Here is a 27936-nt window from a genome sequence, read left to right as displayed (position 1 = left end):
TACCCAATTGTTCCCGCCACACCAGTATCCACCTTTTATTTCCTTCATAACCTTAGCACCCCCAGGCCTTGTAATTGAATATACTGAATGGTTTATTTGCCTGTGGAGTGTCTCTGTACTAGCACACAGGCTCCACAAGGCCTGGGTTGTCTGGTTCTGGTGCCCAGTGTGGCACCCTGTACACAGCAGGCACATGACAACTGCTTGTTGACTGAGGGATGAGGGCTCTTAGCCAAGAGGCAAGGACCCTTTCTCTCTTAGCTTATATGTGACCATCACACTGTGACAGCTTTCTTACATGGCTATGGTAGGGAGCGTGTAGGGTGGGGTCAGCTGTGTGCCTTCCGTAGGGCCTGTACACACTGAGGCTTCCTGGGTGGAGACCGTTTTGCTGCACTGGTTATGGCTGCAGTGATTCTCCTTTGCAACTACACATGAGCACACCTTCACCCTGCACCTGCCCTCTAGCTCCAGTCTGTGATCACTCATCTGTATGACTTGGCTAATGAATCTCTTTTTACTGGAAGCTGCCACCCTGCCCCTACCCTCAACACTCTCCCAGCCCCATGGCCATCTTTCATGTTTTCCTAGCAAAATCATAGTCATATTTCAGTAGTCTGCTCAAATTTTCTACTCCTTCTCCACAAAGGTTTCTTCTTTTCTTTTCTTTCCTTTTTTGATTCTCAAATCAGAAACTAACTTTCTGCCCTCCAGCTTCCTCTAGTTCTCTCTTGGTACTCACCACCCCTTATGATGTGTATCATGTTCAATTCCATTAAGACTGATTGAACACCCATCCTGCACCAATTTCTTTACTAAGTCTGGAGATTCAAAGACGCAGACATGGTCCTTCTCTTTAACGTGGTTATCCAGAAGTAAACACAGCTCCCAATAGTAACAGTCACTTTCCCTTACTGAGCACTCACTGTGTGCCAGGAACTGTGCTAAGTGCTTGTGCAAGTATCTAATTTAATACCAGTGCACGACTGTCATAATTTATAGAGGAGGAAACTGACTCAGAGAACTAGAGTAATTAGTCTAAAGTTACGCAGCTAATGATGGAACTAGGACTTGAACTCAAGTAGTTTGGTTCCCAAACACCACACTTAACTACTAAGCTATATTGCCAGGGGATGTCGTGAAGCTATTTATTTATTTAAGTCACTTATTCATAGAAAAAAGTTACTGAGCAATCTGCATCTTAGGTCCTTTGCAAGGGTTCTTCACAGAGGAAGTGACATTTGAACAGAAATTTTAAGAAAGAGTAGAGTTTCCATAGTCAGAAAAACAATAAAGGAAAACCCACCTTCCAGCGCAGGAGACATGAGAGACACAGGTTCAGTCCTTGAGTCGAGAAGATCCCCTGGAGGAGGGCATGGCAACCCACTCCAGTAGTCTTGCCTGGAGAATCCCATGGACAGAGGAGTCTGGCAGGCTACAGTCCATGGGGTCACAAAGAGCTGGACATGAATGAAACAACGTAGCCTGCACGCACGCACATCCAGGCGGAAGGAAAAAGAGAGAAGGGAATGCAGTCTGACGCGGGAATGGGGATGAGCCTGCAACCCTTGGAATGAGGGATGGCAAATGGGTTTCATCTTGCTTGCCAGCTCAGAGCAATGGAGGTGGCTACCTAGAGCACAGTGCTGAGGAAGATTCTGAGGCCGAGTCTGTGCTTAGTGAGAGAGACGCCATGTGGATTGATTACCAGTGTCTGCCACAGGTGGAAGTGTGGAGTAGCCACACTTGAGCTTTTGTTCAGGTAAAGTCTGAAGTGTGAGATGGGCAGTTCCGGAAAGAAGATTGGAAAGGCAAGTTGGGGCGACACTTTGGAGTTCCTTAGATGCCATGCTCAGATGTAGCAAGCATTTTGTTCTACTTCCACCTGCTGCGTGCTCAGTCCAACTCTGTGACCCCGTGAACTGTAGCCGACCAGACTCCTCTGTCCATGGGATCTCCAGGCAAGAATACTGGGGTGGGCCGTCGTGCCCTCCTCCAGGGATCTCTTATGTCTGCTGCACTGGTACTTCCACCTAGACGAAGATTTTTCTGATTTTCCCTCTTAGGTCAGAAACTGGCAGTCTCCTTCTTCTCCACTCTCTTGTCCTTTCACTAAAAATTCATTCTCATTTTCAGACCCAATGGATTGTAAGTAAGATTTCCTTATAACAAAACTCGTTTACAACAAAATCATAGAAGACTAACTCAAATTTTGGAGACAGACTTTACGTGTCTCTGTGAAAATATCAGTTTATTCAGTGGAACAATTCAAGTTAATGATATGATGATGCTTTTTGTAATTATAAGAACTACAAATGTGACACTCTTAGAGACAAAAGAGACTGCTTTCTTTCCCCCAGGTAATCACTGTAGACTTGGATTTTTCAGTAATACCATTAATGAATGCCTAGCGTCTGCATTGGCCTTTATGATTTTCAAGTCACTTTTTCCATGCGCAGTGTCTCATTTAACCCTCATAAGAGCCCCGGGGGAGGACAGTATTTTCATTCTCTTTTTACAGAGGAGAAAATTGAGGCTCTGGGAACTTGTTTAATGGAGTCCAAGTTCTTGCTTCTTTCAACTTTGCTAAGCTGCTTCTCTGACATATGCTAAAACAATTCCAACCCAGGTTCTAAATTAGAAGGAATACACTTTTGTCTAAGTTGAATTTTGACTGACATGAATCACCCTGTTTTCCTCAGCCACTGGACTTTGCCTCTTTGAAGTGGATTGAACCGACGGGGCGCCCAGGGCGGGGCAGGCCTTTGCATGTGGCAGTCTCCTTCTCCCTGCCTGCATGGAAATGTCCAGAGATGTTCTTTTCTCTTGTAGCCAACAAAGTAATACATGTACCTGGTTAAAAAATTCAGAGAGTGTTAAAAAGTTTTGGGGGAAGAGTAAATTCCTACCTGCCCCAGTCTTTTGGTCCTATTTCTTAGAGCCAAGCTCAATAACACTAGATTCTGTGTTTCCTTCCAGGGATGCTCTCTGCCCATATAATCATTAGGCTGATAGATCCTTCTCTTCTTACACACCTGGGAAGATACTAAAGATTCTGCTTTGCGCTCATTAACAATATGGCAGAAATTTTTTCTATGTCAGTACAGGAAACATGACCACATTCTTTGCAATAGCTTCCTAGCATTGCATTGCCTGACAGTCCATAATTTATTTGCCCTGTCCTCTGTTGATGGTCATGCAGGTCATCTTTTGTCTTTTACTGTTAGCAACAAGGTTTCTGTAAGCACCTTTGCATGTGTATCTTTGTGCACACAAATAAATATGTTTGGAGGATAAATTCCTGGGAGTGGAATTTATTTATTCTTAAGACTCCTAGTGTTGAACATCTTACAGACTTTCTTAGTCACTCACTTCTTTGCCTAGTGCCCTTTGCAGCGAGAAATTCCAACCTAAATCATACTTGCTAGAAAGTAGAATTTTTTGTTCCCAGGCTTTGGCTTTAAGGACAATTAAACTCCCAATCACCACTGCCTGTTTAGTGTCCTGCCTTTGGAAAGAAGATTGAGTTATCATCATTCTAACTTTACTTCTCTGTGTCAGAAAATCGTAGCTTATTTTCCTCCAAGTTCCCCTTACAGACTTTTAGCCTCAGGAACATCCCCTGGAGAAGGAAATGGCAACCCACTCCAGTATTATTGCCTGGAAAATCCCCGGGATAGATGGACCTGGTGGGCTATAGTCCATGGGGTCGCAAAGAGTCAGACACGAACTGAGTGACTAAACAACAAAACAATGAATTCTTTGCTTCAAGACTATCTCTAAAGAAAAGTGAAAGTGAAAGTCACTCAGTGGTGTCTGACTCTCTCAATGAGAGACTTTATTTTCTTGGGCTCCAAAATCACTGCAGATGGTGACTGCAGCCATGAAATTAAAAGACACTTGCTTCTTGGAAGGAAAGCTATGACCAACCTAGACAGCATTTTAAGAAGCAGAGACATTACTTTGCCAACAAAGGTCCATCTAATCAAAGCTATGGTTTATCCAGTAATCATGTATGGATGTGAGAGTTGGACTGTAAAAAAGCTGAGTGCTGAAGAACTGAAGCTTTTGAACTGGTGTTGGAGAAGATTCTTGAAAGTCCTTTGGATAGCAAGGAGATCAAACTAGTCCATCCTAAAGGAAATCAGTCCTGAATAGTCATTGGAAGGACTGATGCTGAAGACGAAGCTCCAATATTTTGGCCACCTGATGCAAAGAACTGACTCATTGGAAAAGACCCTGATGCTGGGAAAGACTGAAGGCAAGAAAATAAAGTCTCTCACTGTTGCTTCTTGACCTGCATACAGATATCTCAAGAGGCAGGTAAGGTGATCTGGTATTGCCATCTCTTGAAGAGTTTTCCAGTTTGTTGTGATCCACACAGTCAACGGCTTTGGCGTAATCAACAAAGCAGTAGATGTTTTTCTGGAATCCTCTTGCTTTTTCGATGATCCAGTGGATGTTGGCAATTTGATCTCTGCTTCCTCTGGCTTTTCTAAATCTAGCCTGAACATCTGGAATTTCATGGTTCACATACTTTTGAAGCCTGGCTTGGAGAATTTTGAGCATTACTCTGCCAGTGTGTGAGATGAGTGCAATTGTACAGTACTTTGAACACTCTTTGGCATTGCCTTTCTTTGGGATTGGAATGAAAACTGACCTTTTCCAGTCCTGTGGCCACTGCTGAGTTTTCCAAATGTGATGGTGTATTGAGTGCAGCACTTTCACAGCACCATCTTTTAGGATTTGAAATAGCTCCACTGGGATTCCATCACCTCCACTAGCTTTGTTCATAGTGATGCTTCCTAAGGCCCACTTGACTTCACATTCCAGGAGGTCTGGCTCTAGGTGAGTGACCACACCATTGTGGTTATCTGGATCATGAAGATATCTTTTTTGTATAGTTCTTCTGTGTATTCTTGCCACCTCTTCTTAATATCTTCTGCTTCTGTTAGGTCCATACCATTTCTGTCCTTTATTGTCCTCATCTTTTTTTTTTTTTTTAATGTCACTCAGGGTGATATATATACTTTTAAATATCACTCAGGGTGATATTCAAAACATTTAACAAATAGTATGAGGTGGGGGGCCCAGGCAGGCTCCTCCAGGCACTGGCCCTGGTGCTGAAACAGAATGTGCTGAATATCGTTACTGAGCCAGATTCTACTCTGAAGGAGAAGCCAGAGTGGGTATTGTGTGTGTGTTGGGGCACATCATCTAAACAATATGGACATATTTCAGTATTTTAACAACCAGTAGAGCCGCACATGGGCATGCCAGCTGAACATCAGCCCTAGTTCTCTCTGGAAGGACTTGTGAGATGTGATGTGGTTTAATAACAAGCACATTGGTTTGCAGTAGGAGACCAGGTTTGAGTCATATTTGGGTCTCTTATTAGTTATACGACCTTTAACAAGACACGAACACTTCTCTTGTCTCCAAATGAAGGAGTTTGCACCATGTTAAATCTAATGCTTCTTCTTGCTCTAAAATTTGAGGAAACAATAAAAGCAATAAAGCAATAAAAGCAATAAAAGTGGCCAAGGGAGCGGGTTCCAAACCCGAACTGATTCTATGGCATTTTGTGCTTATGTCACAATAATGCCTCTTCCCCATGTAACTTCCTCATTCAAGATTAGCCAAAGAAATGGATTTGGGGGAAGGATCTGAAAAAAGAGACATTTAATTTTTGGCTTGGGGGGTATGGGGAACATTGTAGAATTATGGAACATGTTGGGTGAAAGAGACATAGATCCAGATCCTGATTTGGCCACAGCTGTGTTCATTTGTTCATTTATCCATTCACTCCCTAAATGTTTTTTGAGCCTCTATCATGTTTTGGCCACTGTTCTGGCTCTGAGGATGGATTAAAGAATGAAGTAAAGTCCTTGCTGTGTTGGAGCTTACATTCTATGTTAGCAATTCATTTAACCTCTTTGAGCCCATGTTTTGAACTGGAGTTTACCTACCTGTAAATCCTTCAATGGGCAATGGCATTGTTACTGCTATTTACCATTTAATGCCTATGATAGTCATCACAAATCAATTATAGCAGTCCAAGCAGCCAATCAGTTCTTGGAGGATGTTATTTATCCTGGGCTAATATTTTATGTTGATGCATTTTATGTAGATGAATTCTCAAGTCTTTCCCTACTCCAAAATTTTTCGTTTTTATTCATTATTTCTAATGAAATGGGAAGACAGTATTGTACTGAGGGAAACTGTAATAGAACTCCAAATCATAGAACTATCATTAAAGCTACAGATTTTACAAGAAAACCATCATCACTTTGGTTTTGTTGGACACAAAAGATATGTGTTATTGTAAAATTATTTTAGATCTTTGGGTCTTAGATTTTCCCTCCACAGTCTTTTGCTGCAAGTTCTCTTATTCAACTAGCTTTACTTTGATCCCAGGATAAAGGAAAGGCTCATCAACATTCACTTTTGACTCCTTTCACTTTGGAAACCTCCTTTATGAAACCTCCTTTTACTGTAGTCAGGTGGGGCAGAATCAAATCTTGCTCATTCTGATAAATTTTTCTACTATATACTAGATAACTCAACAGCAATCACCAGCAGAAGGCTTCCCAGGGGGCTAACGTGGCCATCTGGTCTCCTATGTTTTGCTCACCATGGTGGAAGCTAGCCAAGGTTGGGCTGACATCAACCTCTCGGTCAGTTTTTTTCTGTGGATTCTGAAGACACCCTTGTAGTATTTCCATTCCTAATCCTCTTTCCTGGCTCCCATAACTGACCAGCAAGTCCAACGTGCCCACATCGAGCTCAAATTGCAAAGAAAAAAGTTTGAAGTATTTCTGTTGGAATTAATAACTCCACCCTTTGGGGTTTCTAAATGTATCTCTGAGACTATGAAAACATCGCTCTTATGATTTCCAAGTTGTAATGAACTAGAGGTACCTCTTTATATAGTGAAGCATTTTTCCCCAATGAGGAATGAGAGCTGGGGTGTCCTCTATCCCAGGCTCAGGCTCCTATAATTTTCGCCAATATTGTCATTTGGTAACTTGCCCAAAAGTCAACTCTTCCCTCTCTAAGAAGACCAGGAAAGCAGATTATTTCCACCATTTAAATATAGACCTTTAGACCAAGGAGCATTTTAAGAAAGAGAAAAGATGATCTTTGTTTCTAGGTTGAACTCAGTGAATTAATTTTTCTTTGAAATGGGGTGGAGTATGTGAAATAAAAAGTCCATATTAACTTTTTAGACCTCAAATACAGATGAAATAACTCAGTTTTCTCTGTAAGATTTGTTATAGGTACTTCTCTTTTCTAGAGCCACAGAACTCTCCCACATGTGCAAAATAAAGTGGAAGACTCTCTAGTTTTTTGTGTCTTTTAAATTCTTAAAAAAAAAATTAATTATTTTTAATTGAAGTTTAATTGCTTTACAGTATTGTGTTGTTTTCTACCAAACATCAATATGACTCATCCATAGATTTACTCATGTCCCCTCCCACTTGAACATCCTTCCCACCTCTCTGTCCATCCCACCCCTCTAGGTTGTTACCGAAGACTCTGGTTTTGAAGTGTATGGTGTTTTGCCTTAACAAAAGAAACCACTCATTATACACAATTCCACTCATTACACAACAATTCCAATATTTAATAGAAGATTATTTAACTTAATTTCAATATGCAGTCATTAAAAAAGAAGAAATAGAAGCATTAGAGAGAAGTAGTAGCATATGCTATGCTAAGTCACTTCAGTCATGGCCGACTCTGTGCGACCCCATAGACGGCAGCCCACCAGGCTCCCCCGTCCCTGGGATTCTCCAGGCAAGAACACTGGAGTGGGCTGCCATTTCCTTCTCCAATGCATGAAAGTGAAAAGTGAAAGTGAAGTTGCTCAGTTGTGTCCGACTCTTAGCGACCCCATGGATTGCAGCCTACCAGGCTGCTCCGTCCATGGGATTTTCCAAGCAAGAGTACTAGAGTGGGGTGCCATTGCCTTCTCCGAAGTAGTAGCATATACATCACCAAATTGGGCCGAAACCTACATCCAGACTTGAACAGTGCTGGGAAGTCCTGAATGACAGCAATCTGGAGTCCTAGTTGGGAAAAGGATCCTGGGCCGTGTGTTCACTCTGCAAGTAAGAGTTCAAATTGCAGTTTTCGCAGTTCTCACTTACAACCCCAGGCTGCAAACTGATATCATTATCGGTTTGCATTCAGAAATGCAGCTCTGGTTTTTCTTTAACTTTTACAATGCTCTCTGTTTCACCTTGTGAGTCAGAAGACTTCTTAGACCCCAAGTGAAAAAGTGAAAGTTGCTCAGTCATGTTGGACTCTTTGCGACCCCATGGACATATAGTCCATGGAATTCTCCAGGCCAGAATACTGGAGTGGGCAGCCATTCCCTTCTCCAAGGGATCCTCCCAACCCAGGGATCAAACCCAGGTCTCCCGCATTGCAGGCAAATTCTTTACCAGCTGAGCCACAGGAGAAGCCCTAGGGCTGAAGAAATTCCAGGGCTCACTCCCTTTCTTATCTAAAGTGCAACTTGACCCATTGAACAATACATATACATATTTATTTATTATTTATTTAGTATGGACCATACTGTTAATATTATTACACAAATTCAAAATGCTTTTCATAGCATTAGACGGGCAGGATGTAAGGTGGTTAAGCACATAGAATCTAAGCTGGAAACTTGAAATTTCGTTCTACTACTTATTAGCTCTGTTACCTTAGGCAAATTATTTTACCTCTCTATACTTCAGGCTTTTCATCTGTAGAGTGGGACTAATGAAGACTCTCCTTTGTAGGGTTGCTATGGACATGAATTGAGATAGCTCTGTGCAGTGTCTTGGGTGCCTGGCATATATTCAGTGTGCCATAAACGTTTGCTGATATTTTCAGACGATTCACTTAAATGTTTGATTGGAGCTAGGCAGTAGGTTCCAGAAAGAATGTGGTGTTGAAAGCCGTGTTTTTCTGGAAATAATTAAAAGGCAGCTGTCTTGCTGTTTACAGATGTGGTTACCCTCCTGGAATTTCTCTATGCCTCCAGTGGAGAAAACACAGGCATTGTGAAGAAGTTCCTGAGATTTCAGAATCGAGAGCTGGAGGCCACTCGACGCCAGCGGATAGATTACCCAGTGTAAGAAGGGGCTGGTGATGGGGGGCCAGTGCAGCCATAGTGTTCTTTTTATCTGAGGACCAGAGCAGGCTGATCTGACTCACACACTTAGTCACTCAAACATGTCTGACTCTTTGTGACCCCAAGGACTGTAACCCACCAGGATCCTCTGTCCATGGGATTTTTCAGGCAAGAAATACTGGAGTGGGTTGCCATTTCCTTCTCTAGGGGATCTACCTGACCCAGGTATTGAACCTGCATCTCCTGTGTCTTCTGCATTGCAGGCAGATTTTTTTACCCGCTGAACCATCTGGGAAGTCTAGGGCAGGCTAGTGGACCCACTTAGGAGGACCTACTCTGTAATATGCTTTGAGGAAATGATGAGCTGTTCATAGCTTAGGCAGAATTTGTGGACCCAAAAACTTCAATGCATTTGGAAATCATTCTCTCACTTAGCAATCCCCAGTTTGCCTCCTAATGACTGGTATGCCAGTCTTGGGAATGACCTAAGTAAGGGAGTCAGGTGTTGGGGCCTGAGGCTTTGCAAGGTGTCAAATGCAGCCAGCCACAGCCCTGCCAGATTGCAACTTTTGCTTTGCTTTTTCTGCCTTGGAAGATTGGATGAGCTGCTTGAAATCTCACAACTTCTGATCTCCTCCATTGATTTCAGCAAAACCCAGATATATATATATTTTTCCTTCTGCTGAATTGAAGATGCTGAAAATGGTTCGTGGTTCACCTCAGACCGGATGGATTCAGCAGAGTGATTTAATTCTTCCCATGCTGCTGGCTGTAGAAAGATCTTGAGTCACTTTACTAAGCGTATGTTCTTGCTAAGCTTCCTTGTAATAACTTATCTTCATGAGCTTGCTCAGCTGGGTGGGTCAGGAGGGAGCTGTGTGGCACCATCTGTTTGTATATCTTATCACTGATTTGGAGGCCAGATTATAAAGCCCAGAATATTCTAACATTCTAAGGCCTTGTTGGGATGAATCCCCAAAGAATCTGGGGCCGCTGCCCTTTTAACCCAAACTGTGAATTGGTTTTTGGGGAAATGGAGAGCATTCTCTGTACTGGTTTTGACCTTGATTCATGTTTTACTCACAAAACACAATTGCTCTCAGCTCATCTTTAAACTGCTGGTCACTAGCACAATATGTGACATCAAGCAAGTGTTCAAACAGCAAATATTTGTTGAATGATTTGTGGATCACAAAGCTTGGCTAAAATATTTCCTCTTGAAGTTGACTACTGTTATTTTATCCTCACTTGGCAAATCACAGATGGACAGTGTATTTTTTTCAACTAAAATAGCCCTTGTCCAGAAATGGAACAATTAGAGTAGTTGCTCCATATCGGTGAGCCAGAACTGTGATACCAAACAACCTCATGTGTGCATTAAAATAGTATTTCTGGGTCCTATTAGCATATGGCAATGCCATTTGCAGATTATGACATGTTTCTGCCTTAGGGCTTTTATCTTTGAAAGAAATGAAATTGCTCAAAAAGCCCTAATTATGTTTTTTTTTTTAATCATTGAAATTAGAATAGCTTCTTATCAAATCACCTCTTATTAAAACCCAGATTTTTAGTCTGTGTCTGGCTTTATAAGCCTTAATCAAGTATTCAAATGGCAGGTCCGTGTGATTCTCAAAAAGGCATAGGAAGAGTTTTTGGTGCAAGGTACAATGTCTGCTAGTTTTGTACAGTGACGCTTAACTCCTGTCTTTCGCAGTTACTATAACTACCTCCTTTGTTTCTAAAATCAAGCTTTGCAAGTGGATCTCCCATGATGAGCACGAAGGCAAATTCATCCCTTCAATGGAAAAAAAGCAATTTACTTGGTCATTGTTAACTATAATTACCTGTTCTTGGATGATATCAATCTGCAGAATTTTTTTCTCCTCACTCTTGCAGGTTTACTGTTTCACTGTGGCTTTATTTACTCCGTTATTGCAAGGCCAATCTCTGTGGGATTCTGTACTTTGTTGATTCTAATGAGATGTACGGCACACCTTCTATATTTCTTACTGAAGAGGGTAAGTATGAAACAGAATCTTTAGAACGATATGTGGTTTTCTTACTCTCTGTCTTTTGGCCAATATGTCTGTCTAGAATAAGGAACGTTGTCATTGTGGCAATGCAGTAAAGAATGATGGTTTCCAAATATGGGCTTCAAGTTCAACTTTTTCCGGAAGCTTAAAACAAACATTTTCAATACAGACGAATGTACTTAGGTGTTTTTTGTTGTTTTGTTTCATTTTGCTTTTATTTAAAGGAAGAAGGAATGTGATCTAGTCATAGCAGTTTTGGAAAATCATTGAAAAGATATAGCCACTTCTTTCACTTCTAAGTTTCTTTGTCATTTTCACAAACTTTTGTTTTCCCTTTAGGCTACTTGCATATTCAAATGCATCTTGTCAAAGGAGAAGACCTTGCTGTAAAAACGAAATTCACCATACCTTTGAAGGAGTGGTTTCGCCTGGATATCTCTTTTAATGGCGGCCAGGTACCAAGAGCATGTTCCATCATGAATTATATCAGCACCGTCACTTAACTTTAAGCATTGCTGTAAAGTCAGGGAGCTAAGAAATCTGCAAAAACAAATTTGTGGTAACTGATAAACTTTTACAACCATAACACTTTTTTTAAATAAAAATTTTATAGTTGGAATCTTAAATCATAAGCATTCTATCCCATTTAATTAACTTTTAAAGTGCTTTTTTTGACTATACTGTGAATGAATAATACATCTAGCTATATAACCACAATTATCTGAGCAATTCAAGCCTTTTTTCCTAGCAAAATAGGCTTTGAGGAGATAAATGGTAAAACAGCCTTGGCCATATTTATATAGTGTTATCAAATCTACAACTTTTTTATAGGAAATTTATTGGTTCGCTCAGCCAAGAAGTGGCTTGACTGTTTTTGGCAGTGAAAACAATTGCTTGTGCTTGACATTAAACAAATAATAACCAACAAACCTGAGTGATAATTCTGGTGAGGCAGACGTTCTTTATCTACTTTGGACTACGAAACACTGCACATAACAGTTTCAAGCACTTATAACACAGATTTTATGGATTATGGCAAATCTCTTGTTATTATTGAAGATAATGCCATTCCTTTATATTGTTATATATGATACTGGTATACTACCTTTTTTCTGGTTACTTTCTTATCAGCTTTTCTTACTGATTTGTGATTTTCTGAAAACGAAACTGGAAAAGACGTTTTGTTTGTCTTCTGTGTTAGAGAATATACAGACTTCCCTTGGTGGTTAGGTTTATCACATGTCCTTTTTCTGAAGAGAAGAGAAATTGGGTCAGTCCTTGTAGCTTAACTGAGGAGCGTTTGTAAGACATTAGCTGGCATTTTTGTATGTTTGTTTCCTTAATGTTGTTAGGTGACATTGCTGCGGTCCGAGTTTTAGCTTCTCATTTGCATGAAGATTATGATGACATTTAGCTTGGTTGCTGCTTTCTCTTAAGGTCAGGTCAGTGCCTCATATCACTTAGGTATCAAATCATCAGAGCAAATCACAGATCTTGTTTTATACCTGCTGTATGCCAGGCACTATGATCAAGGAGCTTAGAGACTATTTACGGAAGTCACATAGAGCAGGTAAAGGGGTGTCATAAGGTGAGCCTAATTGCCAGATGATTCATATTCATTCGCAGAAGAGAGACATCCAACTTCATGCTGGGATGCTCAGGGAAGGTTTCCTAAAGAAGGTTCCTACAGATGGGGCACAGAGTTTAAATGGAGAAACAGAGGAGATATTTTAGCCCATCATTGGATGCTCACTTCCAATTTCTTCTGGCCATGCAGCATGGTGTCATTGAAGTTTTTTAAACAGAGGAATAAATCAAAGTAATCCTTTAACTAATGGCAGAGTACATGATTGGGTAAAGCGGAAGAGAAGAGTTAGGAAGACCAGATGGAGTAGAAAGAAAAAAAAAGCTAGATTTTTTTTTTTAGTAGACATTCACCAATTGCCCTTTTATCTTTGCATCCCATCTGCTCTCCCTGATACCCATAGGTTCCAAAATAATACTTATTGTTTTTCTACACAAAATCCAGCTCAGTGGTAAGACCACTATATTCATTACTTTGACTAAATGGACACATTGGCCTAAAGTAAATGGTTGGTTTAGAAAGACAATTGGTCTGAGTCATTTTTTTCTCTGAAACAACACGGTGTCTGTGGCTGAATTGGACTGCTTTTTCTGAGTTAGCTTTTCTTTCAGAGACATGGTGTTGGAGCTACATCTTTGAGAATCTAGTTAAGCAAGAATGTGTTTTCGGAACACTTGCTCTGTGGTAGCACTGGGGAGTCAAAGAGCCCCCTAACCTTACGGGCTTATGTTGTAGTCCAGACACAAGAAGAATGCAAGGCAGCTAACAACACTCATGATGAAAACATTGTCACCATTGAAGTGATGGTGACGATTCTTAGTGCTGAGGAAGTAGCTTACACCTTTCTTTGTCTTTCTATGCAACAAGCTTTCAAGCACGAATTCAGCAAAAGAATCTTTTGACTCAAAGTTTGGAAATGTCTACAACCCCCTGGGGGAAACTACATTATAGATATTTTTATCATCTCAAGTCATTTGGAGAAATTAAATTTCTTAAGTCTCAAAATATACACAGGGTTGGTAAACTGCTATTTTGTTTTTTGCAGAAACTGATCAAACAAAAGACTATGAAGCATATTTTATGAGTAACTCATCCCCAGGACTGTATTTATGGTGTGGGGTCTGGAGGCATTACTAATCCTTGTGTATCTCTCCCAACATAGATAGTAGTAACCACCAGCACTGGGCAGGATTTGAAAGACTACCATAATCAGACCATTAGGTAAGTGTGGCTTTTCATTGTGTCAAAATTTTCTGGATGAGGGTTAAGAAACCTTCCTGTGTTAGCCCTGCACCCTAATGTTATTCCTACCCCATCTGATTGAGCTTTTCCAAGCACAAATGGTAACTAGTCTGCCTTGAAGTTAATCTTTGTACCTTTTTTTTTCTTTTTTAAATGCCCACAAACTCTCCTTGTTTTCCCCACAACCTTCTTTTTGTTTTTTCCCAAGCAAGAGAAACTAGTTCTGTCTCCAGATCTCATTGTAAATTCTTCCTTTCATAGCACTGCATAATTCGTGTTCTTTGAAAATTATCATTTACAAAGGATTCTAGAAAACAAATCAAAGTATTAATGTTGCTTACTGGGAGGAGTTGATAACTTTGACTTAGTGTAAAACATAAAAGCAGACAGCCTTCATATTTATGTTTATAATCTAAATTTGAAATGTATGTAACTATTGATATTGGGCTAACTTTTCATCTTGATATAATCATTCTCTATGAGAGTTACAGAAACTGAGAATTGGGTCTTTTTCCTTGTGTGTCATAATTTTAACTTGCTTCTGCATCCCTGATTAAGAGTGGGTTTTATAGTGGTAGAACCATGGGGCATGAGTTCTTTAGGAACTCAGGGTACCTCATCATGGTGCCATGAAAGGAACAATTTACAATGAGATCTGGAGACAGAAATAGTTTGTTCAGTTGCTCAGTCATGTCCAACTCTTTTGCGACCCCATGCACTATAGCCCACCAGGCTCCTTTGTCCATGGGATTTTTCAGGCAAGAATACTGAAATGGGTTGCCATGCCCTCCTTCATGGGATCTTCCCGATCCAGAGATTGAACCTACATCTCCTGCATTGGCAGGCGGATTCTTTACCACTGAGCCACCTGGGAAGCCCCTGTATATGTGTGTGTGTGTGTGTGTGTGTGTGTGTGTGTATGTGTGTGTGTGTGTGTATAAAACAGAAACACAAATTAGTAGCTTTGTATGTATAATTTTAAAAAACTTACCAGAGGAATTCCCTGGCACTCCAGTGGTTAGGACTCTGGACTTCCTCTGCACCGGGCACAGAATCAGTCCCTCATCTGGGAATTAAAATCCTGCATGCTGTGCTATATGGCCAAAAGACAAAAGAAGAAAATCAGGACTGTTGGGTACTTTGGCTGGGGAGTGGCAAAGTGGTTCATTCCTTCATCCTTTAGTCATTTCACAACACCAAGCATAAAACTGTCTTTCCAAACAGGCTCTGTTCACTCAGAGTCCCTGAGCAGTCCAGATTTTCTTGGAAACCAATTATTAAAGGAAGGAAGGCAAAGAGGGGTGATGACCGGAGAGTAGGGAGCACACACTCTACTTTCCTCCCCCACTATTTCTCTTTACATTTAAATCAAACAATTATGTCAGGCCCTGGGCACATAGAACAGTTCTTATGTCCATGACCAGATTAATGGATTAGAGTTACTGAGAGAGGCTAAAGCAGTGGTATTCCTTAGCTTGCAAAGAGAAAGTCAGGGGTGACTGGATGGCAATATTGACGCACAGAGGCCAAGATCTTAGGACAGAACAGAAGTCTCAAGGGCACCAGGTGGATTTAGACCAGTCAGGAAAATTCAATAGATAGGAGTTTTATTATATAATGGGCCACCATGGGCTCTTCTATGAAGACTTTGAGAATAGGAAGGGCAGGGAGTTTACTCTGGAGAAACGAATGATGTGTGGCCCCTTTGGAAATCTCTTTAAGTGCCCTGTCCTGCCCCAGAAATGTTTTTTAAATTTTATTTATTTATTTTTGGCTGTGCTGGGTCCTCGTTGCTGCGTGGACTTTCTCTAGTTATGCTGAGTGGGGGCTACTCTAGCTGCAGTGCTCGGGCTTCTCATCTCGATGGTCACTCTTGCTGTGGAACACAGGCTCTGGGATGCACGGGCTCAAGAGCTGTGGCGCACAGTTGCCTGTGGCATGTGGAATCTTCCTGGACCTGGGAGCAAACCTGTGTCCTTTGCGTTGGTGGTCGGGTTCTTAACCACTGGACCATCAGGGAAGTCCTGATCCAGAAATTAAGGGTTTGCGTTTCAGGATATAAAGTCTAAAATAATACCTGCCCTTTCTCCCCTGACACCCATCTCCAACCTCAGACACTTTTGACAACCAGTTGAATTTCATAAGCTTTTCCTTTGTTTCTTTTCTATGTCAGGGCTTCCTTTCTTCTTAAATCTGCAAAATGTAGCTGCTGACATGAGTGGAGTGAATCACAGTAAGATCCAGAATTAGGACCAGGGTAAGGCAAGGAGGGCACTTTCCACATAAAATTTAAGGAAGCCCCCCCAAACTTAGTGATTATATTATTTTGCCAAGGCTGCCAGAACACAGTACCACAAACTGAATGACTTGTGCTAAGTCACTTCAGTCATGTCTGACTCTTTGTGACCCCCTGGACTGTAGCCTGCCAGGGCCCTCTGTCCATGGGATTCTCCAGGCAAGAATACTGGAGTGGGTTGCCATGCCCTCCTCCAGGGAATCTTCCCAACTCAGGGATGGAACCTGCGTCTCCTATGTCTCCTGCATTGGCAGGAGGGTTCTTTACCTCTAGCATCACCTTTTTAAGCAAGAGAAATGTATTGCCTCTCAGTTCTAGAGGTTGGAGAGCCAAGATCTAGGTGTTGGCAGAGCCACGCTCTCTCTGCAGGCTCTAGGGAAAGAGCTATTCTAAGCTTCTCTCCAGCTTCTAATAGTTCCTTGGCTTGTGGCAGCATAACTCCAATCCTCACATGACATTTTCCCTGCGAGTCTTTGTCCAATTTTCCCCTTTTTCTAAGGTTTACCAGTCATACTGGATTAAAGTCCACCCTATTCAAGCATGATCTCATTTTAGCTAACTATATCTGTAATGACCCTATATCCAAATAAGGTCCTATCCATACTGGGGGTTCAGATTCAACATATGCATTTTACAGGGGACACAATTCAACTCCTAACAATCTTCATAACAAATAACATTTAACACAGTGTTTTAAAAATCAGGATTAATGTAAAGAATCCTTGATGCACAAAGTAACACATTTTTCTTTAATATTTATTTGTATTTATTTGGCTGTGCTGAGTCTTAGTTGTGGCACGTGGGATCTTTTTAGTTGCTACATGTAAGATATAGTTCCCTGACCAGGGACTGAATCCAGGCCCTCCACGGTAGAAATTCAGAGTCTTAGTCACTGGACCACCAGGAACATTCACAAAATAACAAAATTTTATGTAAAGACAGAACCAGTATGATCATATAGGATTCCAGAGTTCAAAACTGATGTTCAGGTACATACCAACTCAACATCCCAGTGAAAGCTTTGAAACGGTTCCTTACCTGGGAACGCTGGCAGTATCCAGGCCCAAGACTGCCCCTCACCACCATCTCAGCTGCTCATCCTATACTCCTGGAGTACCCCCACTACCACCACCATCAATGGAACAACTAAAGAGTTAATCTTGGCCCACCTGGGATTCGTGTGGTTAGATATTTTTGAAATCTCATTTACCAGAGAGATTTCAGAATGGGCCAAGTCAGTACACTACACATCAAATATTTCAGGTGTTTACAGGTGTTCCAAGGAAAGTCTCTTAATCCTCCTTTTATTTGTTCTCATAATGTAAACATAATGATAGCTGTTATCCTACAAAAGTGGTGTATGAAGATCAGTAATTAAGTGCTGAGAAGTACAGTGCTGCACTGCATGAAAGGCTGCAGTGACAATTGCAGAGCTGTCTGCTGTTGAATTCATTCATCCATCCATTCATCCATCCAGTATATATTCATTCATCCAACACATTTACCACATGCCTGACACAGTGCTGGACTCTGGGAATAAAACAGTGAACAAGAATACAATCCGTCCCTGCCTTCGTGGAGCTAAAAATTCTAGCGTGGGGAAGACAGATTTTAAACAAATAATAAATTTGTTTAAAATAAATTTAAAATTCCAAATTGTGATAAATGCAGGGAAGGAAATAAGGAGGTTGTTGGCTTCAGAGGACCACAAAGGAGCCAGAATTTAGACCAGGCCATGAGGAAGTGACACTTAAGATGAGAATTATTTTAAGGAGTAAGAGGCTCATTTGAGGCTCTAAGTTCCCCTGCTACAGAACTCTCGAGCCAAAGCTGTTCCCTAATTTTGAGCGAAGCCAACTTAACAATGGAGGCAATCCTTTCCCACTGCTGGGTCCTTCACAGTAATAAACCAGGGCACTCTCCTATGTCCAGATAAGAGTAAAGATAGCTTGCCAGCGTGTCTGATGCTTGCATGAAGAAGGGACAGGCTTGGGCTTTCGAACCATCTAGCTCAGCTTTTATGTCAGCAAAATTGATGACCATCAAACAATGCACAGTGCAAGGAATTTCTTACAATCTCGATGCAGCCACTGAGAATGTTAGAGAAGAAAAATGTGGAGGGAGATGGAACTGAAAGGATCTATTAGTTGTATTATAATAATGACAAAAAATTACAAGCTAGTACCATAGGGACAAAGCAATTTATTGATTAATTGAGAATTCAGTTAAAGCAAAGATTCATTAAAATATTCCATAAGCATTTTGCTTTAATTGAAACAATGGATATGTACATTCATTTGCCAGTCTTTCTAGTTACAGCCTTGCCGTTGAGTATGGATCTACTGATTGGAGTTTCTTGTGATCTTTCTGGCATAAACGGTACCCAATTTCTGTTTCTTCCAAATGAAAAGAAAACAAAGACACTTGTGAAACCATTGAAGCCCAAAATTCATCAAGATTTCTTCAGTTTCTTTTCCCAGCCTTTTCCAGCTGTCCTAATTCCATAAGAGCTTTTTTAGTAACCATTCTTTACTGAGTCTACCCAAAATATTCAACTTAATTTTTAAAGAATGAGCATCTCTTTCTTCTCCGTGTTTTTGGGATTACATAAGATTTAATTACATTGTAGGGTTACAATGACCAAACAGGTTTGGGTACAAACACATCTTATTCTTGGTAAGCACGAAAAAAGTAAAAGTGAGTGAGGAGCTTCCCTGTTGGCTTGGACTGTAAAGAATCTGCTTGCAGTGCAGGAGACAAGGGTTTGATCCCTGGAGGAGGAAATGGCAACCCACTCCAGTTTTCTTGGCTGGGAAACCCCGTGGACAGAGGGGCCTAGTGGGCTACGGTTCATGGGGTCTGAGCGACTATCACTTTTTCACAGCTTACTCTTGGTAAGCATACAGCCCAACAAATGGCATCAAAAGTAGTAGAGTGGACTAAGTTAATAATAATAACTGTGGTTAATAGTTATGGTGCCTACTCTGTGCCAGGCATCGTTATAAATGCTTTGTTTAAGTGCTAATTTCTCCCAGTGACCTTGTGTGTGTGTGCATGCCAAGTCACTTCAGTTGTGTCTGACTCTGTGCGACTCTATGGACTGTAGCCCGCCAGGCTCCTGTGTCCATGGGGATTCTCCAGGTAAGAACACTGGTGTGGGTTGCCATGCCTTCCTCCAAGGGATCTTCCTGACCCAACGTTGAACCCACATCTCCTATGTCTCCTGCATTGGCACATTCTTTACCACTAGTGCCACCTGTAGATAGGTACTAATATTGTCTTCATTTAAAAATGAGAATACGAGGGTTCCAGAGAGTAACCTCAGCTGGCTAGTATCCATTATGTTGAGGGATGGGCCACGAGGTGAGCTGGAGAGTTGGTTAAGCAGAGTTCTGTCATGAGAGCTTCTGCTTCCAAAGTGTTGCTTCGTGTCCACCAAGTGCTGGTATTACCTCCTCATGAGGGTAGTTGGAGTGTCCAAATCTTTCACAGGTCTTAAGAAGCAGAATCAATTCACCACTCTCAGAGATAATAACTTTGTGGTCCTGCCTTTAAAAAAAAAAGAAGAAGAAGAAGAAGAGACCATCATCTTCCCAGGGCCCTTCAAGACTAAGATTCTGGAAAAAGAAATAGCAGGCAATAAAGCATTTCTTTTCAGCATCAGTTGCCTTTGAAGAAAGCTGATTTCTAAGTGATCCCTCCGGCCGCCATAGGGTGATGCTGCCGGTGCCCATTTCTTCACCTTTGTGTCTTCCTTCCAGCCAGGAGTACCTGCTCAGGGTCGGGTTTCTGGCTGACAGTCAACCATCCTCTCTCCTGGGATGACCCCAGGTTGCCTGGCTTCTGCCCCAACCACTGGTGGCCGCTCTGTCCTGTCTGCTTCACCCTGGCCCCTTGCTCCTGGCAGCCTGCCTGATGAGCTATGTCCTTTCCTTCTGCTGCCATCTGCCCTCGGCGCTCCCTGGCTCTTTTGTCTCTGCCTGGCTTCTCACCTGATGCCTGTCTTGACCCCCCCTTGCTGTTCACATATGCTCCTATGGCCCCTTGTCCACCCACACCTATTTTACTTTCTCAATTGGTAGTAAATGCACATGGTAGAAAAATCAAATCTATGCAAAAAGTTCTATAATTAGATGTTTTGCTTCTATCTGTTCTCCCATCCACCCCATCCCCTAACCCTCATGCCAGGGGGAAATACTTTTATTAGTTTCTTATATATATCTCTCTCTCTCCAGAGTTTTTGTAAATGCAGATACAAAAAAATCCATTCTTCTCTTCCTTGGATAAAATGTGTATGTATTGCTCTGCTCTTACATTTTCATCTTTTTCACTTAGTGTATTTTAGATATTTCTCCAGAGCTTTTTGTTCTTTTTTAAACTGTGTAATAAAAGAGCTCATGCCTAAGACCCACTGAATGGTGTGGGTACCAGTCCTCACTGACAGACACCTGGACTTTTCCAGTCTTTGGTGGATGTAAACAATGCTGCCAAGAACAGCTTTGTGCATTTTATTCATGTCAACCCATTTTCCTCCTCCATTTTCCTTCCTGATCCTTTGAGTCTTTCAAGACAAAGTAGATTTCCAACACGTCATCTGTGCTGACCTCTTATCTTTGGCCAAGTCCTTTGACCTTGCTATGGCCACCTTCTCCTAACTCTGAATTTGACCTTGGTTCTTATCTAATAGGGTGTGTTTTTATTTTTCCCACATTCACCTTCCGTCTACTCAACAAATTTTCTTTTTTTCTTTTAGAGTAAAATATTTCTATTAAGATTAGCAATTACACATAAATCCAGTAATTCTAAACAGTTTCACCAATATCAATAGTTGGCATGTATTAAACATTTATGGTGGGCAAGGCACTTTGCTATTAATAGACGCTATATGTTTTCAGTAAAGAATCCACCTGCAATTCAGGAGACCGGGATTCGATCCCTGGGTCAGGAAGATTCTTTGAAGAAGGGAATGACTACCTACTCCAGCATTCTTGCCTGGAGAATTCCCTGGACAGAGGAGTCTGGTGGGCTACAGTCCATGGGGTCGCAAAGAGTCGGATATGACTGAGTGACTACCACTTTTTCTTTTGCTTGCATTGAATATTTGGTGGGCAAGGCACCTAGCTATTAATAGATACTGTATGTTTTGTCTTTGCATCTACCTAATCCTTTTATCAACCCAGTAAGAGAGGAATTATCATTTTTACTAATGAGAAGCCTCAATCTCAGAGAGGCTAAGCAACTGATCCAAGGTCACACAGCTGGTAAATAGCAGAGATGGGATCTTAGCTAAGCCTGCCTGACCCCACCATCATCTCATCTTCTCGAATTCAAAGGAAAGGGTTTGTGGAAATTTGGGGTTATAAGTCAAGGAGGGTCAATGAAAGGGTCTTTAAAAAAATCTGTTCAAACCCAGAGCTATCTTAATCCTTTGTACTTTTCTAGTTTCCGTGAGGATTTTCATTATAATGACACCTCTGGGTACTTCATTATTGGAGGCAGCAGGTATGTGGCCGGCATTGAAGGGTTTTTTGGACCCCTGAAGTATTATCGCCTCCACGCTCTGCACCCTGCACAGGTGAGCCCAGGGGACCAAGATGTATTCGGGTGCTTATGGGTGATGGGCGGGTAGCTCAGGAACATGGAACTCAGTCCAGTGCAAACAAAAGATTTATCCATGCCAGACCTTGCATTGGCTCTGTCACCAAACATAATTAATATTGAGGCTTTTCCCCCCTGCAAACACGATAATAGATTTTTGTTAACGTTTGGTTCATTTAGTACTCATAAAATGGAAACCATTTACTTCCTCTGTTTTAATAACTAGTAGCTTAATTATAGAGTCGATTTTTATCACGCTGTTGCCTATCCAGTGATTAAGCTAATGAACGGAGAGAAGCTTAGTTATTTGGTAAAACTTCTTTTATATGCTATTATTTAAAGTATCAGAGGAGGAGACACTCCAGCAAATTAGACTCTTGGTTCTGCATACTGCTTTCTCCAGAAACAGGCCTTCAGCTCATACTGGGTGGGGTGAACTGCGGTGGCAGAGATCACAGAGGGCCCTGTAGTCAGAACTGAATTCTCAAGTCCAAAACCCACCCACAAATGGAATCGAATTGTCCAAGTTTCCAGGCCAGCTCTAGCAGGGCTAACAGCTAGAGGGGGGCTGCCCCACATGGGAAACTTCACCCTGGTTGCTTTTTGTGCTTTGGTAAGAATCCACAAGGGATGGGGGAGCCTGGTGCACTGCCGTCTATGGGGTCGCACAGAGTCGGACACGACTGAAGTGACTTAGCAGCAGCAGCAGAAAGGAGATCACTGCAGATGGTGACTGCAGCCATGAAATTAAAAGACACTTACTCCTTGGAAGAAAAGTTATGACCAACCTAGGTAGCATATTGGAAAGCAGAGACATTACTTTGCCAACAAAGGCCCGTCTAGTCAAGGCTATGGTTTTTCCAGTGGTCATGTATGGATGTGAGAGTTGGACTATGAAGAAAGCTGAGTGCCGAAGAATTGATGCTTTCGAACTGTGGCGTTGGAGAAGACTCTTGAGAGTCCCTTGGACTGCAAGGAGATCCAACCAGTCCATTCTGAAGGAGATCAGCCCTGGGATTTCTTTGGAGGGAATGATGCTAAAGCTGAAACTCCAGTACTTTGGCCACCTCATGCGAAGAGTTGACTCATTGGAAAAGACTCTGATGATGGGAGGGATTGGGGGCAGGAGGAGAAGGGGACGACAGAGGATGAGATGGCTGGATGGCATCACCAACTCGATGGACGTGAGTTTGAGTGAACTCCAGGAGTTGGTGATGGACAGGAGGCCTGGCATGCTGCGATTCATGGGGTCGCAAAGAGTAAGACATGACTGAGCGACTGAACTGAACTGAAGGAGATCGCTGGATACCTGAAAAAAGGAATATTTTTTTTTCATTCCCATGACCTTGTGGAGTTTGTTCTGGGAAAATCAGGAGTTACTAGGTAAAATCAGTTAGGAAAAATGGAGCACCTTATGCCCATGGATCATCCTAGAGCCCCTGCTGAGAAATCTTTAGAAGAGGAAAAAAATGAAATTCATTTGTTCATTTGTGCAACCAGTACTTATCAAGCACCTACTATGTGCCAGGCTCTGTACAAGATGCTGAGGCATCCAAGATGAATTAAGGTGGTGACTTTCAAACTTTTTTTTGAAGGTGATCTACAATAAAAAAAAAATCCATTTTAAAAGCATGAGCAGTATATACATATTCATACATATGCAGTACCTACACACATATATATATGCACGTACATACACACACATAAATGGATAAACACAAAACTGAAAGAAGAATTTTACTAAGAACACAGACCCTTGTTATGTTCAGTGTACTATGATATTTTGTATTCTGCTTCATAAAAAACAAAATCACTGCTGGTTACAAACCACTGAAATAATGTCATGACCCTCTGATAACGGGTTGCAACCCGCATTTTGAAAACCACTGAGTTGAGATAAGACCTCTGGTCTTGAGGAGCTCCCTGCCTGGGTCTTAAACAGTTAAGTCATGAAAGAATGGGGTCCATGCTTTCATTCAGATGTGAGCACGGTGTTTGGGAGTGCTGAGGCAGGCTCATCTGCTTGGGTACTCGTGTGAAGGAGGGTGGGCTGCTAGGGAGGCAGCCCTGAAGTGATGACCTTGGATCTAACTCTTAGAAGTTGAGCAGGAGCCTTCCAAGCTGAAGAAAAGGAGAGGAGGGCTGCCAGGGAGCAGGTGCATTACGGTTAGACTTGGTGACTTTTGGGAACTCTGGGGAGATGAATGTGATCTCTGGGGATAGAATGCAGCAGTGGGGAAGAAGAGAGCATGGAGATCTGGTCTCTGGGAAATCCTAACATTGAAGAAACTCTGCAGACGAGAAGATGCTACAAAAAGAAGCCAGAGGGAAGCGATCAGAGCTGGTATGCCCTTAAATTCCTAGTAACACCCTTCTTTTGAGAATCCAGAGAGGACGATCTGTGTACAAACAAGCCAAATTGGGGCTATCATTGGGAGAAGGAAATCTAGCATAGGTATCCATGGGCATTTGATGACAGTGTTGTTCCTTTCGTTCTCTTGCCCTTTTGTAGATTTTCAATCCCCTCCTTGAGAAGCAACTTTCTCAACAAATCAAGTTCTATTACGAAAGGTGTGCAGAAGTTCAGGAAATAGTGTCTGTGTACACATCCATGGCGCAGCAGGGGGACAGGAGGCAGGAAGCATGTAAGTACTGAACTTAAGGAGAGCAAGCTTTAGCTCTGGGCATTTGTATCAACATGTTTAGCTTCTTTCTGTGAGTGTGTTAGTCACTCAGTCATGTCTGACTCTTTGTGACTCTGTGGATTGGGGCCTGCCAGGGATTCTCCAGGCAAGAATACTGGAGTGGGTTGCCATTCTTTTCCTGACCCAGGGATTGAACCCAGGTCTCCCTCATTACAGGTGGATTCTTTACCATCTGAGCCTGAGAAGGCTTCTTCCTCAGGAGGCTGAAATAGAACACATGTGACTTGATCAGTGGGGACAACTATGACCTCACATAGATTGATGCAAATGCAAGTGTGCCTTCTACCTAGATCCCAACAAGACCAACACTCAGCAGGAACCCAAGGCTGCCTCATAGCTTCAAGCAGCTGTAATTTAGTTTAAGAATATAAATGAGAGTGTTTTGAGCCTCAAATTATATTATTCCCATCCATAATGCGATCTTAGGCCAGTCTAAGAAAATAAAAATGAATTGGAAAATAAATTAATCATTAGAAATGTTTCCCCATCGGTGCACTTTTGTCTTGGGCCATTAATATCTGAATATTAGCTTTCAGAAATGTTGAACAATGGCTTTGTTGTTAGGGGCTGGGTTTTATTTTTTTTAAATCCTTGAATTGACTCATTCTGGAAGACATTGGTAATTTTTCAACAGAAGGAATGAATTTCAAATAGAGTATTTCCATGCCTGCCCATATTTGCATGGACATCCTTTCATTCATATGGAGGGTGTACCTGTTATAAAACTTGTTTCGTCTTCCAACGTTCCAGCTTGGACCTAGCACTTACAAATTTCTCTGGCTATAGATCTTCTTGCATGGTATGGTGGCACTAGAGTTAGTCACATATGTTCCTTCTGGAAGAGAAATTCCTGTGGGACCTTTGCCATCAGCAAAAGCAAATTGAGTATTTTAGTTCCGCCAAGATATCACACCATCCCCAGAGCTGAACTTCCCATTTCAGGCCATGGAGGGATAGATGCCTCTTGCACAATACCCCATTCTGATAGGGTTCACATAAAATGGTCCTGGGAAGTGATTAGTGATGATGATAGGTAAGTGTGGAAAGGCAGCACTTCTGCAATTTAATTTAAGAATAGGCTCTACTAGTCCCCCAGCTGCCGCTTTCACCGCTGAATCATCCAGAAAATATGATGCTGTCAGAAGAGGGGGAAGATATATAGAATAGTAATATCCCCAACAGGAAAGAAACTGATTTTGATAGCTGATGTAATTTCAGGAGAGATACCCGGAGTCAGAAGGCCGGTCTTGCATGCTGATCTGTGTGGTGGCATTGGGAGGACTTATTTTAACGTCTTCTGCTGCCTCAATTCCCTGGGGTCCCTGGGCTTTGCTCCTCGACTCACACTGCCAACAAAATGGCCTAGATATTGGCCTCTTGGGGACCCGTCCGAGGCCAGCTGCTCATTCCATATAATTATTCAACAGCTATCAGCAACTTTGGCACACTTCCCTTGGATGAGGCTTTGAATCTGTGACCTCGAGGCAGAGGCATCATAGCCAATTTCAAATCCCTGATGTATCCAAACCAATATCCAGTAAGCTTAAGTCTGACGCCTATTTCTGGTTCATCTTAGAGGAAGGGATTTAGGGAGCAAGCCCTTCCCCCTAACGGTACCTGGGGCTTACCTTTCCTATAGGCAACCTCCGAAATTCCTACCTGGACCTGAAACTCAGATACGGACGGCCCTCGATGTGCAGAGCCTTCCCCTGGGAGAAGGAGCTGAGAGCCAAGCATCGAAGTTTGTTCCAGGTCTTGTTGGAGCTGAGTTTGGTGACAGGTAATTGAGTCCATGCCTTGTCTTTGGACATTGGTTAGAAAGGTCCCTGTTTTTCTGCTTTCCCTCACCTTCTTTAGTGATTTATGCCTTGAAGTTATTTTTAATACTAGTGTTCTAGCTTAATTTCAAATTTAAATTCTGCCCTTGTATGTCCACCACTCTCAATATACCTGTGCACATTTGTGACACTAAATAGAAAAACTTAAATTTAGGAATCACTTGAGCAAGTCTTTATGTAAAGCCAAGGCCAAAAGCAAAGAGCCGACAGCCAGACCTGACCCCCAAATGTGGTTGCTCTGGCATACACATTGTTGTCAATTTTTAAAAAATTAGTTACCAGTTTCTAAAAACATATAAAAACACAGATTTCTAGCTTTTGTCAAAATATCCAAAGATCTGGTGATGCTGGGCCTCAATTCCTGAGTGGCAGCAAGCTCAGAGGTGAGTGGTTGGCACAGACAGGTTTTGTCCATCTGCAGCCCCTCCTGCCTCTAGTTGAGCACTTCCTGTCTAACTCCGTCATAGATCTCACCTGCCTGGGCCCTTGGGCACTTGAACTTGAGACCCCCTGACTTGAAGTATTTTCAAGCAGCTTCCAGGAGTCTGTGTGTATTTCTCAAATGTGGCCAGCTTAAGTCCATTGCCATTATGGTTTGCATAGTAATTAAGTACACACTGTTAAACTCTGAGGGATCAGGAAACAGTGTCTGTTGGGAAGAGGAGAGAAGCTGGAGGTGTGCAGCCTGGGGAAGGAAATGATAAGGAGGGTAATGAGAACTATTTTAGCGACTGGTGAGAGCCTGTGGTGTTCCTAGGTGTACGATCAGATCCTTGAGGCAAGGCAATGCAGAAACTGATTTCTGCTTCGCTTAAAAACTTTCTAAAAATGGGAGCGTCCAGTGGAATAGATTCTCTTTGCAGATAGTGACTCACCCTCACCCCATCTTGAAAGAATTCAAACCATAAAAGATATTTCATCTTTGGTTCATTTGATATTTGCTGAGTGACTGCTCAGTTACTTGGCTAGACTGCAGAGTTAAGTAAAATAATTCAAGGTTTCTGCCTGTGAAGGACGGACTTGAAAGCAAAGAAAAATTGTAATGTATTTTTAAAAATAAAAGCTATGGGAGTAATTGGCAACTGCACAAAGGGAGTGGTCAGTTCTACTTAGAAGTCTAGGGTGTTCAGGGTAGGCTTCCTGGAGGAAGTGACACTGGGATTGATTTTTTCCCTAATTTTATTTATTAATATTTATTTTTGGCCGTGCTGGGTCTTCGTTGCTGCACAAGCTTTTCTCTAGTTGTGGTGACTGGGGGCTACTCTCTAGATGCAGTGTGCAGGCTTCTCCTTGGCAGTGGCTTCTCTTGTTGCAGAGCATGGGCTCTAGAGCACACAGGCTTCATGGGTGCGACGCCCAGGCTCCAGAGTGCAGGCTCAGCAGTTGTGGTGCATAGGCTTAGTTGCTCCGGGGCTTGTGGAATCTTCCTGGATCAGGGATCAAACCCATGTCTCCCGCATTGTCAGGTGGATTCTTTACTACTGAGCCACCAGGGGAGCCCCTGGATCCAAT

The 27936-nt window shown here is 42.1% G+C and overlaps 1 protein-coding gene across 1 annotated transcript in view; it reads left to right on the top strand.

The window, feature by feature from the left end:
• SEL1L3 (SEL1L family member 3) overlaps positions 1 to 27936 on the top strand; it is a 108239-nt gene that overhangs the window by 21227 nt on the left and 59076 nt on the right. The window contains exons 3-9 of the mRNA XM_070372233.1: positions 9001 to 9127; positions 11024 to 11145; positions 11500 to 11615; positions 13908 to 13966; positions 21726 to 21858; positions 24394 to 24526; positions 26226 to 26366. Of these exons, the coding sequence (XP_070228334.1) occupies positions 9001 to 9127; positions 11024 to 11145; positions 11500 to 11615; positions 13908 to 13966; positions 21726 to 21858; positions 24394 to 24526; positions 26226 to 26366 (831 nt within the window). The remainder of the gene's footprint in view (positions 1 to 9000; positions 9128 to 11023; positions 11146 to 11499; positions 11616 to 13907; positions 13967 to 21725; positions 21859 to 24393; positions 24527 to 26225; positions 26367 to 27936) is intronic.

The sequence above is a fragment of the Bos mutus genome, chromosome 6 (assembly GCF_027580195.1).
Source record: "Bos mutus isolate GX-2022 chromosome 6, NWIPB_WYAK_1.1, whole genome shotgun sequence".
Lineage (NCBI taxonomy): Eukaryota > Metazoa > Chordata > Mammalia > Artiodactyla > Bovidae > Bos > Bos mutus.
Note: the sequence above shows the minus strand (reverse complement) of the source record. Positions and strands in the feature narration are given on the sequence as shown.